The sequence below is a fragment of the Somniosus microcephalus genome, chromosome 23 (genome assembly GCF_052327205.1).
Source record: "Somniosus microcephalus isolate GS21.2 chromosome 23, FLI_Smic_1.0, whole genome shotgun sequence".
Classification (NCBI taxonomy): Eukaryota; Metazoa; Chordata; class Chondrichthyes; order Squaliformes; family Somniosidae; genus Somniosus; species Somniosus microcephalus.
This window is the reverse complement of record NC_141009.1, coordinates 7,737,847-7,757,328: the sequence shown is the minus strand read 5'-3', so window position 1 is coordinate 7,757,328 and position 19,482 is coordinate 7,737,847. Positions and strand designations below refer to the sequence as shown.

Sequence of the window (19,482 nt, the reverse complement as noted above, 5' to 3'; positions counted from 1 at the left end):
CCTCAACCAACGCCTAAAAACAGATGATCTGGTCCTTTATCGCATTGCTGTTTGTGGGATCTTGCTGTGTGCAAATTGGCTGCCGCGTTTACTACATTACAACAGTGACGACACTTCAAAAAGGACTTCATTGGCTGTAAAGTGTTTTGGGACGTCCTGAGATTGTGAAAGGGGCTGTAGAAATGCAAGTTATTTCTTTCTTTAAGAGCAGGAAGTGCTCCTGGTGTCCTGGGCCAACGTTCCTCCCTCAACTAACTCCACCAAAAAGCAGATCAACTCGTCGTTCATCTCATTCAGCGTTGGTGGCCTTTGCTTGGTTCGATTGACTGCCACGCACGTTCGAGTAACGACAGTGACTGCTCTTCAAAGCAAGTACTTGCCAAGCACTTCTGGAAGATCCTGAGATACGCGATAAGGTGCGATACAAAGGCAAGGCTTTTTTTGCGCTCAAATTCCTGGCAGGGGCAGCTGTAGGAGTTAGAAGGCAACAACAGAAGTAAATGGAAATAATCCATCCACTATCATCTTAGAATATGAAAGGATTTATTCAATTAAAATATTATAAACAAAAGAAAACCATGCTTATTCAAATGGGCTACACAATTCCAGTCTGTCCACAAATGAAGTGCCCCCCCTCACTCAGTTACTGTTCAGGAAGGGTGACGGTATCGAGCTGCATTAATGCATCTCTTCCACATCAGTTAATAATTTTTAGGACACAGGTGCCTTGCGATGGCCAATGGGCTGGCACCAGGTGTGTTGGGCTGGCCAATGGGCTGGCACCAGGTATTTTGGGCTGGCCAATGGGCTGGCACCAGGTGTCTTGGGATGGCCAATGGGCTGGCACCAGGTGACTTAGGATGGCCAATGGGCTGGCACCAGGTGTGTTGGGCTGGCCAATGGGCTGGCACCAGGTATTTTGGGCTGGCCAATGGGCTGGCACCAGGTGTCTTGGGATGGCCAATGGGCTGGCACCAGGTGACTTAGGATGGCCAATGGGCTGGCACCAGGTGTCTTGGGATGGCCAATGGGCTGGCACCAGGGGTCTTGGGATGGCCAATGGGCTGGCACTAGGGGTCTTGGGATGGCCAATGGGCTGGCACCAGGGGTCTTGGGATGGCCAATTGCCTGGCACCAGGTGTCTTGGGATGGCCAATGGGCTGGCACCAGGGGTCTTGGGCTGGCCAATGGGCTGGCACTAGGGGTCTTGGGATGGCCAATGGGCTGGCACTAGGGGTCTTGGGATGGCCAATGGGCTGGCACAAGGGGTCTTGGGATGGCCAATGGGCTGGCACCAGGTGACTTAGGATGGCCAATGGGCTGGCACCAGGTGTCTTGGGATGGCCAATGGGCTGGCACCAGGTGACTTAGGATGGCCAATTGCCTGGCACCAGGTGTCTTGGGATGGCCAATGGGCTGGCACCAGGGGTCTTGGGATGGCCAATGGGCTGGCACTAGGGGTCTTGGGATGGCCAATGGGCTGGCACCAGGGGTCTTGGGATGGCCAATTGCCTGGCACCAGGTGTCTTGGGCTGGCCAATGGGCGGGCACCAGGGGTCTTGGGATGGCCAATGGGCTGGCACTAGGGGTCTTGGGATGGCCAATGGGCTGGCACTAGGGGTCTTGGGATGGTCAATTGCCTGGCACCAGGTGTCTTGGGATGGCCAATGGGCTGGCACCAGGGGTCTTGGGATGGCCAATGGGCTGGCACTAGGGGTCTTGGGATGGCCAATGGGCTGGCACCAGGGGTCTTGGGATGGCCAATGGGCTGGCACTAGGGGTCTTGGGATGGCCAATGGGCTGGCACCAGGGGTCTTGGTGGAGAGCTGGTTCCCACTCATTGAATTCAAGCCCTAGAGCTCCATGCGCTTTGAATTCCATTGATAGGCATTTACTTAATTGCAAGTTACAGGGTGATAACATGCCTTGTAGATAGTAAGAAATCTACGCAAAACACGGGGTGGGAGAGATGACAACAAGCTGCTACTTTTTGTTGTTGCTGGGAAACAATAGCACCCTTTCCAAAATTCTACGAGTTGAAGCTTCTGTTATTTCCTTGAAGAGAACGAGTTTCCTATAAAAAAGACTATGGCATCCTTCATATATTAATATTAAAAGCCTTATTCACAGTCAACTGATAAGTTAAGGTTTCCGTAATATTGGCAGCCATTGCAACCCCCTCCCCCCCCGCCCCTCCCCACCCACCCCCGGCCCCCTCCCCCACCCCCACCCCCCCGAGCTAACCTTTGTTTAGGTACAATACACAACAAGCAATTTTCACGATACAATTTCCAAAAAAACTAAATTTTCTAAAGAATCTGTGAGGCAGAAATGTCTTTCACTTTTCCGAAAACGGATTCTTTTCGCAACGGGCAGTCTTGAGACGTTGAGATTTTCTCTTCCGCCATCTCACTGGTGGGGGGGTGTCCAGATTCGCCCCCAGCCCACCACCCCGCCCGCCCTCCTTTCATTTCCTTCATCCTCTCAGCTTCCGTACATGTGTTTGTCATATTGGGATCATGGATATGAGCAACTGGCAGGTGCTGGACGGGAGCCATAGCAACTCCACTAGATTGAACTGCAAGTAGCCGACGAAAAACCCACAGAAGACGTCGGTCAGGTGATGCCGGCCGACCATAACCCGGGAGATGCCGATGATGGCAGCCCAGAGCACCAGCAGGATCCGCAAGGGCACCGCCAAGACCAGGTGGTTGAGGAAGAATCTGGTCACCATCGCCGCTCTGCTGGCCTGGCCTGCTGGAAAAGCAAACACGTCCATGACGATGGAGTCCAGGAGGCCCGGGGTCACCTCAGAAGGCCCTTTCCTCTTCACCAGCTTCTGCATGCCTGCCACCACCAGCAGGTCAAGGATCAAGGCTGGAAAGGTGAAAGGTCAGAAGATCAGCAAAAACGTTCTAACTCAACCAGACACTTCGGCAAGACACCCGAAAAGGTGCTACTGTACGGGAAACCATTTAACGAGGCTCCAAATACATTCTTACGCAAACACGTTAACGCTACCACATTTGATAGCCTGAAAATGGAGGGGGCACGTATTTAACAAAGGTGGTAGAGAAAAAACGGGGAATTATAGACCGGTAAGCCTGACATCGGTAGTGGGGAAAATGCTAGAGTCCATTATAAAAGATGTAATAGCAGAGTTGCAGAGCACTTGGAAAACAGTGACAGGATCGGACAAAGTCAATATGGATTTACAAAAGGTAAATCGTGCTTGACTAATCTACTGGAATTTTTTGAGGATGTGACTGGTAAAATAGATAAGGGAGAACCAGTGGATGTGGTGTAATTGGACTTTCAGAAGGCTTTCGATAAGGTCCTGCATAAGAGATTGGCGTGCAAAGTTAAAGCACATGGGATTGGGGGTAAGGTACTGACTTGGATAGAGAACTGGTTGGCAGACAGGAAGCAAAGAGTTGGAATAAACGGGTCTTTTTCCGAGTGGCAGGCAGTGACTAGTGGGGTACCGCAGGGATCGGTCATAGGACCCCAGCTATTCACAATATATATTAATGATCTAGTCGAGGGAACTAGATGTAATATCTCCAAGTTTGCAGACGACACAAAGATATGTGGGCGTGTGTGCTGTGAGGAGGGTGCAGAGAAACTCCAGTATGATTTGGACAGGTTGGGTGATTGGGCAGATGCATGGCAGATGCAGTATAATGTGGATAAATGCGAGGTTATCCACTTTGGTGGCAAAAACAGGAAGACAGATTATTATCTGAACATCAATAGATTGGGAAAAGGGGCAGGTCGACGAGACCTGGGTGTCTTGTGCACCAGTCGCTGAAGGTAAGCATGCAGGTGCAGCAGGCGGTTAAGAAGGCAAATGTTATGTTGGCCTTCATAGCGAGAGGATTCGAGTACAGGAGCAAGGATGTCTTGCTGCAGTTGTACAGGGCCTTGGTGAGACCACATCTTGAGTATTGTGTGCAGTTTTGGTCGCCTTATCTGAGGAAGGATGTTCTTGCCATGGAGGGAGTGCAGCGAAGATTCACCAGACTGATACCTGGGATGGCAGGAATGACGTATGAAGAGAGATTGAGTCGATTAGGCTTATATTCGCTAGAGTTTAGAAGAATGAGAGGGGATCTCATTGAAACTTACAAAATTCTAACAGGACTAGACAGACTAGATGCAGGAAGGATGTTCCCGATGGCCGGGGAGTCCAGAACCAGAGGTCACAGTCTAAGGATAAGGGGTAAGCCATTTAGGACAGAGATGAGGAGGAATTTCTTCACCCAGAGAGTGGTGAACCTGTGGAATTCTCTACCACAGAAGGCAGTTGAGGCCAATTCATTAAATATATTCAAGAAGGAGTTAGATATATTTCTTAAGGCTAAAGGGATCAAGGGATATGGGGAGAAGGCAGGGACAGGGTACTAAATTTGGATGATCAGCCATGATCGCATTGAATGGCGGAGCAGGCTCGAGGGGCCGAATGGCCTACTCCTGCTCCTATCTTCTATCTTTCTATGAGGAATTTTTGGGGTCTGCAAGCCGCAAAATTGTTATAACAAATCTCCCTTTCAACGAATGCCAGATGAGCACAGTCCCCGCCACGTGAGATGTCCGCCTTTAAATCGGGCGGTCGCTTATATCGGCCAAAAAACCCCTGTATCCAATGTCCCCACTAAGCTGCCCGCATGCGTGGGAGGCCATGCGGTAATCCGCATGGTCCCGCGCAGGCCGCCCACCGGCTTTTACGTCGGCAACACCGCGCCTTGAAAGAAACAGGCCGCGCAGAAGCAAGTGCGGCTTCCAGGGAACATTGCCCCCACCTAGGATTTTCCTCCCCGGCTTTGCTCACAGCAGTGACCCGAAAGTTCATCTTCAAGTGTTGGGAGACTCCAGGGCAATGATGGAGGGTTGGCAAACCCCTACTCATGAAACCGTTTCAGTACCGCCGCTAACTGCGTTAGTGGAAATGCGAGTGATCAGTCCTTTAGACGCATTTAAGGGGAGACTAGATAAGTGCATGAGGGAGAAAGGAATAGAAGGATATGCCGATAGGGGGAGATGATGTAAATAGGGTAGGAGGAGGCGCGGGTGGAGCGTATAGCAGTTGGGCCAAATGGCCTGTTCCTGTGCTGTACATTCGATGTAATGCTGTGGTCTTAATGTCACCTCAGCTTACATCGAGACAGAAGATGGAGACACCGGGCTTGTCCAGTCTCAATGAAACAGGCCCCACGGTGGGTCAGCTCTGATTCTTGCAGCCTGATTCGCACTTGGCCCAGAGTTTAACTTGAAGCAGACACCCTCCCCCCGCCCCCCTCCCCTCCCCCGCCGAGAGTGGAGGCTTCAGCGGAATCTAAAAGGCCGCAACTTCAGAAAGGTGCCGTTCTCAAAATGCTGGGTGACTTCGGAAAGTTGAGGTTTTGAAAAGTATTGATGTCAGTCCAAAATTACTCCCTGCCGACCCAGCTTTATCACATTAGATCCTGGTGAACTCACATTTCTGCTGCATCTGTGCAGTGACCACAGGAGCTATTCTCAGATAATTATCACTGTGAATTCTTAGAAAGGAGGACTTGGAGAAAACAAGTCATCGTTATGTGATGCTCAGACTGTTCCTGTATACCATATATACTGTACATATTCACTAAGTTCTTTCTTTCTCTCTCTTGTTCTCTCTCTTTCTCTCTCTCACTCTTTCTCTCTCTCTCTCTTTCATTGTATCTCTTTCTCTTTCTCGCTCTCTTTCTTTCTCACTCTCTTTCTTTCTCGCTCTCTTTCTCGCTCTCTTTCTTTCTCGCTCTCTTTCTTTCTCGCTCTTTCTTTCTCGCTCTCCTTTCTCGTTCTCCTTCTTTCTAACTCTCCTTTCTCGCTCTCCTTCTTTCTCGCTCTCCTTTCTCGCTCTCTTTCTTTCTCGCTCTCCTTTCTCTAGAGTCCTGGCAAATCATATAACTAGGGCTGTAGAGAGGGCTTTAAACTAATTAGTGGGGGGGAGGTTTCTAGAGAGCAAATAATAGAAATGACAACAGAAAAGGTCATAGACTTAGGTAGCAGTGGGGGAATTAAAAAACAGAATGTGTCAGGAAGGGACAGAAGGTATGGAGCAAAAAGTAAAGTACTAAAAAGGGAAAAAACAGGAACTAAGTGTTACAAAACATATTTGAAAGTTCTTTATCTGAATGCACGTAGCATTCGTAACAAAATGAATGAGTTAACGGCACAAATAACGACATATGGGTATGATCTTGTGGCCATTACAGAAACATGGCTGCAGGGTGACCATGACTGGGAATTAAACATACCAGGTTATTTAACAATCAGGAAGGACAGGCAGGAAGGGAGAGGAGGTGGGGTGGCTATGTTAATAAAGGAAGGAATCACTATAATACAGAGAAATAATATTGGGTCAAAGGAGCAGGATAGTGAAACAGTTTGGGTGGAGATAAGGAATAATAAGGGGAAAAAAACACTAGTGGGTGTAGTCTATAGGCCTCCGAACAGTTGCAACTCTGTTGGACGGAGTATTAATCAGGAAATAGTTGAGGCTTGTAATAAGGGAACAGCTATAATTATGGGGGATTTTAATTATCATATTAACTGGACAAATCAAATTGGGCAAGCAGCCTTGAGGATGAGTTCATTGAGTGTATTAGGGATGGGTTTCTTGAGCAGTATGTAACTGAACCGACCAGGGGGCAAGCAACCTTAGATTTGGTCCTGTGTAATGAGACAGGATTAATAAAAAATGTCCTAGTAAAGGATCCTCTTGGAATGAGTGACCATAACATGGTTGAATTCCATATTCAATTAGAGGGTGAGAAGGTTGGATCTCAAACAAGCGTGCTGAGCTTGAATAAAGGAGACTATGAAGGTATGAGAGCGGAATTGATTAGAGTGGACTGGGAAAATAGATTAAAGGGTAAGACGGTACATGATCAGTGGTGTACATTTAAGGAGTTATTTCACAACTTCCAAAAAAAATATATTCCACTGAGGAAAAAAGGGTGTCAAAGAAAAGATAGCCATCCATGGCTAAGTAAAGTAATTAAGGATAGTATCTGACTAAAAACAAGGGCATATAAGGTAGCCAAATCTAGTGGGAGGATGGAAGATTGGGAAGTCTTTAAAAGACAGCAAAAAATAACTAAAAGATTGATTAAGAAAGGGAAGATAGATTATGAAAGTAAATTAGCAAAAAATATAAAAACAGACAGTAAAAGTTTCTATAGTTATATAAAAAGAAAAAAGGTGGCTAAAGTAAATGTTGGTCCCTTAGAGGATGAGACCGGGAAATTAATGGTGGGAAACATGGAGATGGCAAAAACACTGAACAATTATTTTGTATCAGTCTTTACAGTAGAGGACACTAAGAATATCCCAACACTGGACAAACAGGGGGCTCTAGGGGGGGAGGAACTAAATACGATTAAAATCACTAAGGAAGTGGTACTTGGTAAAATAATGGGACTCAAGGCGGATAAATCCCCTGGACCTGATGGCTTGCATCCTAGGGTCTTGAGGGAAGTAGCGGTAGGGATTGTGGATGCATTGGTAATAATTTTCCAAAACTCACTGGACTCAGCAAAGGTCCCGGCAGATTGGAAAACTGCTAATGTAACACCCTTATTTAAAAAGGGTAGTAGGCAGAAGGCTGGAAACTATAGACCTGTTAGCCTAACATCTGTGGTTGGTAAAATGTTCGAGTCCATTATTGAGGAGACAGTAACGGGACATTTGGATAAACATAATTTAATAGGACAAACTCAGCATGGTTTCATGAAGGGGAAGTCATGTTTGACAAATTTGCTGGAGTTTTTTGAGGAAGTAACATACAGGGTGGATAAAGGGGAACCAGTGGACGTAGTGTATTTAGACTTCCAAAAGGCATTTGACAAGGTGCCACACAAAAGATTATTGCTCAAGATAAAAAATCACGGGATTGGGGGTAATATTCTGGCATGGGTGGAGGATTGGCTCTCTAACAGAAAGCAGAGAGTTGGGATAAATGGTTCGTTCTCAGATTGGCAACCAGTAACTAGTGGTGTTCCGCAGGGGTCAGTGCTGGGTCCCCAACTCTTTACAATCTATATTAACGATTTGGAGGAGGGGACCGAGTGTAACATATCAAAGTTTGCAGATGATACAAAGATGGGACAGAAAGTAGTGAGTGAGGAGGACATAAAAAACCTGCAAAGGGACATTGACAGGCTAAGTAAGTGGGCAGAGATTTGGCAGATGGAATACAATACTGGAAAGTGTGAGGTTATGCACTTTGGCAGGAAAAATCATAGAGCAAGTTATTATCTTAATGGCAAGAAACTGGAAAGTACTGTAGTACAAAGGGATCTGGGGGTCCTGGTGCACGAAACTCAAAAAGTTAGTATGCAGGTGCAGCAAGTGATCAAGAAGGCCAATGGAATGTTGACTTTTATTGCTAGGGGGATGGAATATAAAAACAGGGAGGTATTGCTGCAGTTGTACAAGGTATTGGTGAGACCGCACCTGGAATACTGCATACAGTTTTGGTGTCCATACTTAAGAAAAGACATACTTGCTCTCGAGTCAGTACAAAGAAGGTTCACTCGGTTAATCCCAGGGATGAGGGGGTGGTCATATGAGGAGAGGTTGAGTAGATTGGGACTCTACTCATTGGAGTTCAGAAGAATGAGAGGCGATCTTATTGAAACATATAAGATTGTGAAGGGGCTTGATCGGGTGGATGCGGTGAGGATGTTCCCAATGATGGGTGAAACTAGAACTAGGGGGCATAATCTTAAAATAAGGGGCTGCTCTTTCAAAACTGAGATGAGGAGAAACTTCTTCACTCAGAGGGTGGTAAGTTTGTGGAATTTGCTGCCCCAGAAAGCTGTGGAAGCTACATCATTAAATAAATTTAAAACAGAAATAGATAGTTTCCTAGAAGTAAAGGGAATTAAGGGTTACGGGGAGCGGGCAGGAAATTGGACATGAGTCTAGGTTCGGAATGGTCATGGCCCTGTGGGTAGTGGAGTGGGCCCAGGGGCCGTGTAGCCTGGTACTGCTCCTACTGTGTTCTAATTTTGTGTTAGATTTCAGGAGATGGTTTTATTCCTGTTCCTGGCTGGGGTGGAGATCGCCTTTACAGAAGGTAAGTACTGTAGAAAATATAGGGACAGAGTGATCTCCTGGAAGAATTTCGATCGCCTAGATGGGTCGGAGAGGAATTTCCCAGATTTTTTTCTCCCAAATTGGCCATTGGGTCTTTATCTGGTTTTTCGCCTCTCCCGGGAGATCACATGGGTTCGGGTGGATGCACAGTGATAGAAGATTTGAGGTTAGGATCAGATCAGCCATGATCTTATTGAATGGTGGAGCAGGCTCGAGGGGCCGATTGGCCTACTCCTGCTCCTATTTCTTATGTTCTTATGTTCTTATGTTCTCGCTCTCTCTCTTCCTCACTCTCTCTCTCCTTCTGTGCGGTAAACCTTTACATACATGCACTTTCCACCCTGGGTTACTGGATCGTAAATTTTTGCTAATTTCACCCTTTCCTAGTCCAGGGACGCTGGGGCTAATTGAAACGCCCCAAACTCTTCCCCAACTAAGAACGGCTTCCTCAGGACACATCCCTCATCTCTATGACTCTGCACAGCAATTCCAGTTTCAATATAAAAATGAATAACACGCTGTTACTCTAACATTCCCTTACCCCTGCCTCCAACTCCCACTCCCCCGTTTGCAGTGCAGTATCTAGGTCACAATCTTTTACCATGGAAACCATTGATGAAGCTCAGCAGGAGACTGACGGGGCTGACTTTTCTCCATTCTTTCTCTCTCTTTGTCGAGCACTATCTCTGCTTTTCTTGGCCTCTCGCACTCGGGGTGTATGGCCTAGAAATCTGGCGGTGCAGCGCCTGTTTCTCGGACGCTAAACGGCCTCCAATATGGCGGCCAGGAAGCTCACGCTCATTGGTGCACACTGCAGCCACGGTACACTGGTAGTGGAGGGAGTGAATGTTTAAGATGGTGGATGGGGTGCCAATCAAGCGGGTTGCTTTGTCCTGGATGGTGTCGAGCTTCTTGAGTGTTGTTGGAGCTGCCCTCTTCCAGGCAAGTGGAGAGTATTCCATCACACTCCTGACTTGTGCCTTGTAGATGGTGAAAAGGCTTTGGGGAGTCAGGAGGTGAGACACTCGCCGCAGAATACCCAGCCTCTGACCTGCTCTTGTTGCCATAGTATTTATTGTTTCCCAGCAACAACAAAAAGTAGCAGCTTGTAGTCATCTCTCCCACCCAGTGTTTTGCAGTGATATCTTACTATCTACAAGGTATGTTATCACTGAATATATTTAAGAAGGAGATAGTTAGATTTCTGAACACAAAAGGCATCAAGGGGTATGGGGAGAGAGTGGGAATATGGTATTGAGATAGAGGATCAGCCATGATCATATTGAATGGCGGAGCAGGTTCGAAGGGCTGAATGGCCTACTCCTGCTCCTATTTTTCTATGTTTCTATGGAAGCGCGCCGCGCGCCATATTGGTAAAGGCCATTAAAGAAAACTGGCAGAGCAGTGCCCACGGCTGAAAGAGGCGCCGTTGCACGTGTAAATAAGGGGCTTTACGTCATGTTTGAGGCGCCCAATACACAATAGTGGCACGGCTGACAGGTCATCTGGAGGAAGAGCACAAGACCAAAAGGCCAGGTCAAAACTGGGGACTGAACTGAAGTCTCATGGCCGCGAGTCCAGTGTCCCGGCACTGTCACTTTTTGAGGCTATTGTCAGCGTGCCATCTGTCTCACTTCCCCTCACAAACTGTCCCATTTCTTGTGCCAGTACAGAAGCTAGAGGGTGTGCTGCAGCCCGCATGTGAAGTAATTATACCACTAGTAGAGTTGGTGACATAGGGCATTGTTCCCGCAGCCGCTAATCATCAGTTCTCCTCTGTGTAAAGTGCTGATCCGGTAATATACAGTTAATGCCTATTCAATGGACAACCTTCCTTGAACAAAAGCTCATCAACATTCTCCCCACTGTGCACTCCGCCTCTCAACCTCCAATGAAAAGCGAGTTCTTGCAAGCCATTGTTGGGAGAGAGTCGCCTCATCAGAACTATTTTCTACTTGTATTTGGTGCAATTACTGGCGTGGGGAACAGGGAGCAACCTTCAGATTGGGATTCATTTTCAACAATAGACATTAGGAATTTTTTTTTTAGTCAGTTGAGTGTCAGACACACACGTTGGTGACGCACCATCATGTTTAAAGATCTCCACACCTCGCAACTGAGAATCCCACATAGATAGTGTTTTGCCCAATTATGAAGTTCCACATTCTCGCCACTCTGAGTAAATATGTTAAGGTTAAGAACCTGGGCAGAGTTTCAAGATGTTTTCAGTACCAACAGAAACTTAACTGGACCAGCCACATAAATACTGTGGCAACAAGAGCAGGTCAGAGGCTGGGTATTCTACGGCGAGTGTCTCACCTCCTGACTCCCCAAAGCCTTTCCACCATCTACAGGAAACTCTCGTTTAAACAGCACCTAAATATCCAGAATTCTCTATTAACCGGCAAAATTCATAGTCCGAAGACACCTCAATAACCGGAAATGTTGCCAAGTCCGAGTCCGAGTCTCCCGCGGTGGCCGAGTTAGTCAGTGGGGGTAGTTCTCCAAACTGCCACTATTCGGCTTCTTGGCACTGTCAGAAGTCCGAACACCTCAGTAACAGGAGTCTGACTCTTTGTTTGTTAAAAATAGCCTCGGTAGATAACCCTCTCCGTCATCCGGAATTTTTAATCAACCGGCAACATCCTGGTCCCGTCGGTGTCGGATACCAAAGAGTTTCCTGTACGAGGCACAAGTAAGGAGTGTGATGGAATACTCTCCACTTCCCTGGATGAGTGCAGCTCCAACAACACTCAAGAAGCTCGACACCATCCAGGACAAAGCAGCCCGCTTGATGGGCACCCCATCCACCACCTTAAACATTCACTCCCTCCACCACCGGCGCACCGTGGCTGCAGTGTGTACCATCTACAAGATGCACTGCCGCAACTCGCCAAGGCTTCTTCGGCAGCACCTCCCAAACCCGCGACCTCTTCCACCTAGAAGGACAAGGGCAGCAGGCGCATGGGAACACCACCACCTCCAAGTTCCCCTCCAAGTCACACACCATTCTGACTTGGAAATGTATCGCCGATCCTTCATCGTCGCTGGGTCAAAATCCTGGAACTCCCTCCCTAACAGCACTGTGGGAGCACCTTCACCACACAGACTGCAGCGGTTCAAGAAGGCGGCTCACCACCACCTTCTCAAGGGCAACTAGGGATGGGCAATAAATGCTGGCCTTGCCAGCGACGCCCACATCCCAGGAACGAATTTTAAAAAAGGTATCTTAAATACTTCGGCCTTCCGAAGAGTTCCTAACCCCTCTATAAACTGCCTCACTCCTCTTCTCTACAGTCACTTGACACCAATGTTCCCTGGAAGCTGCGCTTTGTTCTGCGCGGCCAGTTTATTTAATGCACGGTCCCTTTAAATTTCTACGCACGCGCGGTATTTCCAATGTAAAAGCCGATGAGCAGCCTGCGGGGGACCTCTCACACTACTGCGCGGCTTAGGGGGAGCATTGCGCGACACTCCATTTATTCTCTACATAAGGTGTCAGCAGTGGCTCGGTTGGTAGCACCTCTGAGTCAGAAGGTTGTGGGTTCGAGTCCCCACTCCAGAGACTCGAGCACAAATTCCAGGCTGACACTCACAGTGCTGAGGGAGGTGCCGCACTGTCGGAGGTGCCGTCGTTCGGATGAGATGTTAAACCGAGGCCCCGTCTGCCCTCTCGGGCGGATGTAAAAGATCCCATGGCCACTATTTCGAAGAAGGGCAGGGGAGTTTTCCCTGGTGGCCTGGCCCAATATTTATCCCTGGCCCAACATCACTATAAACGGGAATACAATAGCAAAATACTGAGGACACTGGAAATCTGAAATAACAACAGAAAATGCTGGAAATACTCAGCAGGCCAGGCAACATCCGTGGAGAGAGAAACAGGGTTAACGTTTCAGGTCTGGGACCCTTCATCAGAACTGGAAAAGGTTCGAGATGTAACAGGTTTTAAGCAGGTGCAGAGACAGGGAAAGGGGGGAGGGGAGGGGAGGGGAGGGGAGGAAGGAATTGAAGTAACAGTCTGTGCTAGGGTAGGAAGCAGGAGTGGTTAAATGTTGCAAATGGGGATGGCAGAATCATCAACAGCCGCCTGAAAAATAGGGGCCGAGGTAATGGTCTGAAATTGTTGAACTCAATGTTGAGTCGGGAAGGCTGTACAGTGCCTAATCGAAAGATGAGGTGCTGTTCCTCGAGCTTACGTTGAGCTTCATTGGAACAATGCAAGAGGCCGAGGACGGTGAGGTCAGAGTGGGAGTGAAGCGGTGAATTAAAGTGACAGGCGACCGGAAGCTCGGGGTCACTCTTACGGACTGAACAGAGGTGTTCCGCAAAGCGGTCGCCCAATCTGCATTTGGTCCCCCCAATGTAGAGGTGAGGGAAGGGTGGAAATTGGAAGCAAAGTGAATGAAATTTTCTAGTTCTTCCAATTTCCACCCTTCCCTCACCTTCACATGGTCCATTTCCGACTCTTCCCTTCCCTTCCTTGATTTCTCTGTCTCCATTTCTGGCGATAGGCTATCAACAAACATCTACTACAAGCCCACTGACTCCCACAGCTACCTGGACTACACTTCCTCCCACCCCGCTTCCTGTAAGGACTCTATTTAATTCTCCCAGTTTCTCCGTTTCTGCCGCATCTGTTCTGACGATGCCACCTTCCATACCAGTGCTTCCGACATGTCTTCCTTTTTCCTCAACCGAGGATTCCCCTCTACTGTGGTTGACACGGCCCTCAACCGTGTCCGTTCCATTTCCCAGACTTCTGCTCTCACCCCTTCCCCTCCCTCCCAGAACCACGATAGGGTTCCCCTTGTCCTCACCTTTCACCCCACCAGCCTCCACATTCAACGAATCATCCTCCACCATTTCTGCCACCTCCAACATGATTCCACCACCAAACGCATCTTCCCCTCACCTCCCCTTTCAGCATTCCGTAGGGACTGCTCCCTCCACGACACCTTGGTCCACTCCTCAATCACCCCCAACAGCCCTTCCCTTTCGCCCGGCACCTTCCCTTGCAAGCGCAGGAGATGCAACACCTGCCCTTTTACCTCCTCCTTTCCCACTGTCCAGGGCCCCTGTGATAAATCCATGTAGGGAAACAAGGAACTCGAAGAGGCGAGATATTAGAATTAGTCCGTGTACTTTATTAAACAACTGCGTAACAACATACAGGCCTGCATCCTCCCATTCCACCTCCGCTGAGCTTAACCAGTAGCAGCACTAGCTACAGCACCACCTGGTGGATAACCTTAATCATAACATCCCAGATTACTATATTCCTCCCCCCTTAAGATTTCAGTATGAATTTCTTAACAAACAACCATTCCTAAGGATCACATAAGAAGTCTCCATTCACTATGTTCAATACTTGATGAATCTAACAGGTCAGTACCAATCTCTCTGGTGGCTTGCAAGACCTTTGTGAACGTCTAACAGTAAAGTCCCTGCTTGTTTGTGGTGAAGCCACCAGCTGCTCCTGAGCAGTGCTCAGAGTATCTGACTCGGCAACGATGGTTCCCTCTTGATGAATGGGTTCCTGTGGAATTGTCTCCGTCCATGGTGGTAGCACCACAAATGCACTTGGATAACTGGTGGCAAACCTGTCCTCAGCCATTGCATCTGGAACCTCAATTTCAATTTCCCCTTGTCTGGTAAGTATCTGATCTACATGTCTGCGTACTACCCTACCATCTCCCAACATGACCTTGTATGATACTGGACCTGTCATTGAGTCTATGAAGCCAGGAATCCACTTTGGTCTGTAACTGAAATTCCTGGTAAGGACCGCATCTCCTTCTCCAAAACTTCGGCTCTTTGTTCTTTTGTCATGGTTCTCTTTTTGTTTATTTTGTCTGTTTTCCATTTTCCTTTTTAGGTCTGGGTGGACAAGGTCAAGAGTGGAGCGTAGTCTACGACCTAATAACATCTCAGCAGGAGAGAGTCCTGTGGTGGATTGAGGTGTTATTCTGTAGCTGAACAGAACCCGTGACACTTTGGCTGCTAAACTCCCTTCTGCACTTTTTTTTATCATCTCTTTAAATGTTTGTACGGCTCTCTCCGCAAGTCCATTTGAGGACGGATGATATGGAGCCGAGGTCACCTGCACTATGCCATTGTTTCTCATGAACTCTTTTGTCTCTGTACTCACAAAACAAGTGGCATTGTGAGGGTGCCGGTTAGTTCCCTCAGTAACCCCGAGATGGCACCTTCACTTGTTTGTTTCCCTTTTCTAAATTGTTACTAGTTTACTTAACCGCCTTTTATCAGGTTTATTGGTTTCACCTGTTTTTGCTTGTATTTAAGTTCTGTGGTTTCTTCCCTCTGTGCTCAGTCTAGACAAGCCGTTAGCCTAGTGGTAGCTTGTCTTGAGCTCCTATGTTTGTAACTGTTTACCTGTGTGATTCTAGTAAAGTACTTTTATTTAAGACTGCATACCTGCTTCTCGCCTCGTCTGTCTGCACTTGGGTCCAGAACCAGCCTCGCCCTGACAGCAAGACTGAACCAGTATGGACCCAGCAGTGATGGAGGAACTTCGTTCTATTCTCTCCCATCAAGGTGCTTTCCTCGGCCGCCTTGAGCAACTTCTCCAAAGCATTTTGGACAAGGTAGATACGTGGACTCAGACCATTCAATACCCAGCCGCTGTGGCTTCTGCTCAGGATGTTCCTCCTCAGTCAGTTCCTTTGGGTGCTACCCCACCGGTTGCCGATCTCCAGACTCACCGAGAGCCTCACCTACCCGCGCCAGAGCGCTATGACGGTCATCCGGGCAAGTGTCGCGGCTTCTTGACCCAGTGCTTCCTAGTTTTTGAACTCCAACCCTCCATGTTCCTATCACCCCGCTCTAAGGTAGCGTTCATCATATCACTACTCTCGGGAAAAGCTCTCGCCTGGGCTACCGCTATCTGGGAGCAGCAATCTTTCATCTGCTCGGACATTCTCCTTTTCGTCGAAGAGATGAGCAAAGTCTGTGACTATCCTGTGAGTGGACGGGAGGCAGCTAAGAAACTTTTGAATCTCCGCCAGGGCAACTGCAGCGTAGCTGACTTCGCCATTGAGTTCTGCACACCCGCTGTGAAGAGCTGCTGGAACACCGAGGCCCTTCTCTCCACGTTTCTTCATGGCCTCTCCGAATCTATCAAAGATGAACTGGCGTCCAGAGAGGTTCCGGAGGACCTTGACATGCTCATCTCCCTTGCCATCAGAGTGGCTAACCACCTCCGGGAGCATGGTAGAGAGAGGAGATTCACTACTTCCACAGAGGTGAGATCTTCCGGTGTTTCGAATCTGACCAAGAGTTTCCAAGTACCCCCGAGTCCACCTGTTAGCGCCGAAGAGGAACCTATGCAACTCGGCAGAACTCGGCTCTCCCAGTTTGAGAGACAGGAGATTGAGAGAGGGGCGTTGTCTTTACTGTGGCCTGTCTGGCCATCTCAGAGCCACATGCCCTGAGCTTCAGGAAAAAGCCAGGAGGATTGGGAAAATACGGACAGATCAAATCCCTTCTCCTACCCCTTCTGTCTTCCAAACCCTGCTTCCCGCTCGTCTCTCTTGGGAGGGACAACAGTACAACCTCCAGGCATTTATTGACTCCGGGGCCGCTGGCTGTTTTATCGAAGCCACCCTTGTGCGCAGCCTGAAAATTCCTTTCTCCCGCCTTGACAAGTCTTTACAAGTCACCGCCCTCGACGGCAGGCCCCTTGGTTCTGGGCGTATTCATCATATCACTGGAGTATTACATGTCCAAGTAGGGGAGAGACATCAAGAGTTGCTGCAGTTTCACCTTATCGATTCACCTGAGCTCCCTCTCGTTCTTGGACATCCGTGGCTCTCTCTTCACAACCCCCACATTGACTGGGCTACCGGGACTGTGCTGGAGTGGGGTCCTTCATGTCTAGCCAACTGTCTTAAGGTCTTCCCTAGTCTGCCCCGTCCTTCCTCTCCTGAGCCAGCTGATCAGCTGGACCTTGCTCATGTGCCCCCTGAATATTCGGACCTCCATGCTGTGTTTAGTAAGAGGCGGTCCACTACACTCCCCCCACACCGGTCCTACGACTGTGCCATTGATCTTCTGCCTGGCACTAGCCCCCCTTGGGGTCAGCTCTACTCTCTCTCTGGCCCTGAGAATGTTTCCATGGAGGAATACATCAAGGAAGCCCTCGCTACAGGTTTCATTTGCCCTTCCACCTCCCCAGCGGGTGCTGGCTTCTTTTTTGTAAAGAAGAAGGATGGTGGTCTCAGACCTTGTATAGACTATCGGGGGCTTAACAAAATTACCATTAAGAACCGCTATCCTCTCCCTTTGATGTCTTCAGCGTTTGAGCAGCAGCAGGGAGCTACCATCTTCTCCAAGCTTGACCTCCGCAACGCGTACAACCTGGTCCGCATTAGGGAGGGGGATGAATGGAAGACTGCCTTTATCACCCCTAGCGGTCACTGGGAATACCTCGTCATGCCCTTTGGTCTCACTAACGCTCCTGCTGTCTTCCAAGCTCTGGTCAATGACGTGCTCCGGGACCTGCTGAACCAGTTCGTGTTTGTTTATTTGGGTGACATTCTCATCTTCTCAAAGTCCCCCCAGCAGCATGTCCAACACATCAGACAGGTTCTGCAGAGGCTTTTGGAGAACCGTCTCTTTGTCAAATCCGAGAAATGTGAATTCCACGTCTCTAAGGTCACCTTCCTGGGCTACGTCATCTCGTGTGGAAGCGTCCAGATGGATCCTAGCAAGGTTCAAGCCGCCTTGAACTGGCCGCGTCCCACGTCGGTTAAGCAAGTTCAGCGGTTCCTGGGATTCGCCAACTTTTACAGACGCTTCATCCGCAACTTCAGCTCCATTGCCGCCTCCCTCTCCGCATTGACCAAGGGCTCGTCTTTACGGTTCAGTTGGTCTTCTGAAGCGGAACGGGCCTTCCAGGAGCTCAAACAACGTTTCACCTCTGCTCCCATTCTGGTACACCCGGACCCCACCCTGCCCTTTCTCATAGAGGTGGATGCCTCGGATATTGGAGTCGGGGCTGTCCTGTCCCAGCGCTCCCCTAAGGACCAAAAGCTACATCCCTGTGCCTTCTTTTCCCGTCGCCTGAAGCCAGCAGAGAGTAACTACGATGTCGGCAACAGGGAGCTCTTGGCAGTTAAGTTGGCCTTGGAGGAGTGGAGACACTGGTTGGAGGGAGCAGAGCATCCTTTTGTCGTCTGGACCGACCATAAAAATCTGACATATATCCAGGACGCCAAGCGCCTCAACCCTCGGCAGGCCAGGTGGGCTCTCTTCTTTAACCGGTTCAACTTTCTCCTGTCTTACCGCCCAGGGTCTAAGAACCTCAAACCGGATGCCCTTTCTCGCCAGTTTGACCCCTCGGAAAAGGACCGGACCCCGGAACCTATCATCCCAGTTCCTGCATCATTGCTCCCGTCGCATGGGAGATTGAGACTGTGGTGCAAGGGGCCCAACGTCAGGAGGCTGACCCTGGAGGAGGCCCTCCTAATAGCCTTTATGTCCCCAGTCAGGTGCGCGCCCAGGTCCTTCAATGGGGGCACTCTCCTCGATTGACTGGTCATCCTGGGATCCGTCGGACTCTCGAGTTCCTTAAGAGGAGGTTCTGGTGGCCCTCTATTGAAGCCGACACCCGGGCCTTTGTCTCCGCTTGTCCCGTCTGTGCTCAGAACAAGACATCCCAACAACCTCCGCTTGGTCTCCTGCATCCCTTGCCCATCCCCAGCCGTCCCTGGTCTCATATCGCCCTGGATTTCATCACCGGGCTACCTCCATCTGAAGGATTCACTACCATCCTAGTTGTGGTCGATCGCTTTTCCAAGGCTGCTCACTTCGTCCCTCTTGTCAAGCTTCCCTCTGCCAGAGAGACTGCCCAACTGGTTGTCCAGCATGTCTTCCGCCTCCATGGCTTGCCCCTGGATGTTGTCTCTGACCGTGGTCCCCAGTTCTCATCCAGGTCCTGGAAGGCTTTTTGTTCCCTCCTGGGCGCTTCCGTCAGTCTCTCCTCTGGGTTCCACCCACAGTCTAACGGCCAGACTGAGAGAACCAACCAAGATCTGGAGAGGGTGCTAAGAAGCTTTGTGTCCTCCAATCCTTCCACCTGGAGCAAGAATCTGGTCTGGGCAGAGTACGCGCACAATACCCTTCAGAGCTCCTCCACTGGCCTCTCACCTTTCGAATGTCAATATGGCTTCCAACCGCCACTCTTCCCTGAACAGGAGAGGGAGGTAGGAGTCCCGGCTGCCGCCATACCTGGAGGAGGGTCCGATCCGCCTTGCAGCTCGCTTCTTCTCGGCAGAAAGTGCAGGTTGACCGACACCGCCGCCCAGCTCCTCGGTTCCGGACCGGACAGAAGGT

The 19,482-nt window shown here is 49.3% G+C and overlaps 1 protein-coding gene across 4 annotated transcripts in view; it reads right to left on the bottom strand.

The window, feature by feature from the left end:
• Positions 1-2,230: 2,230 nt before the first annotated feature.
• The window catches only part of LOC147101617 (inactive phospholipid phosphatase 7), a 72,938-nt gene continuing 55,686 nt past the window's right edge, over positions 2,231-19,482 (bottom strand). For all 4 annotated transcript variants that reach the window (XM_085965319.1, XM_085965320.1, XM_085965321.1 and 1 more), the window contains one exon: positions 2,231-2,877. In XM_085965319.1, coding sequence (XP_085821445.1) covers positions 2,507-2,877 — 371 coding nt within the window. In that variant the 3' untranslated portion in view covers positions 2,231-2,506. The remainder of the gene's footprint in view (positions 2,878-19,482) is intronic.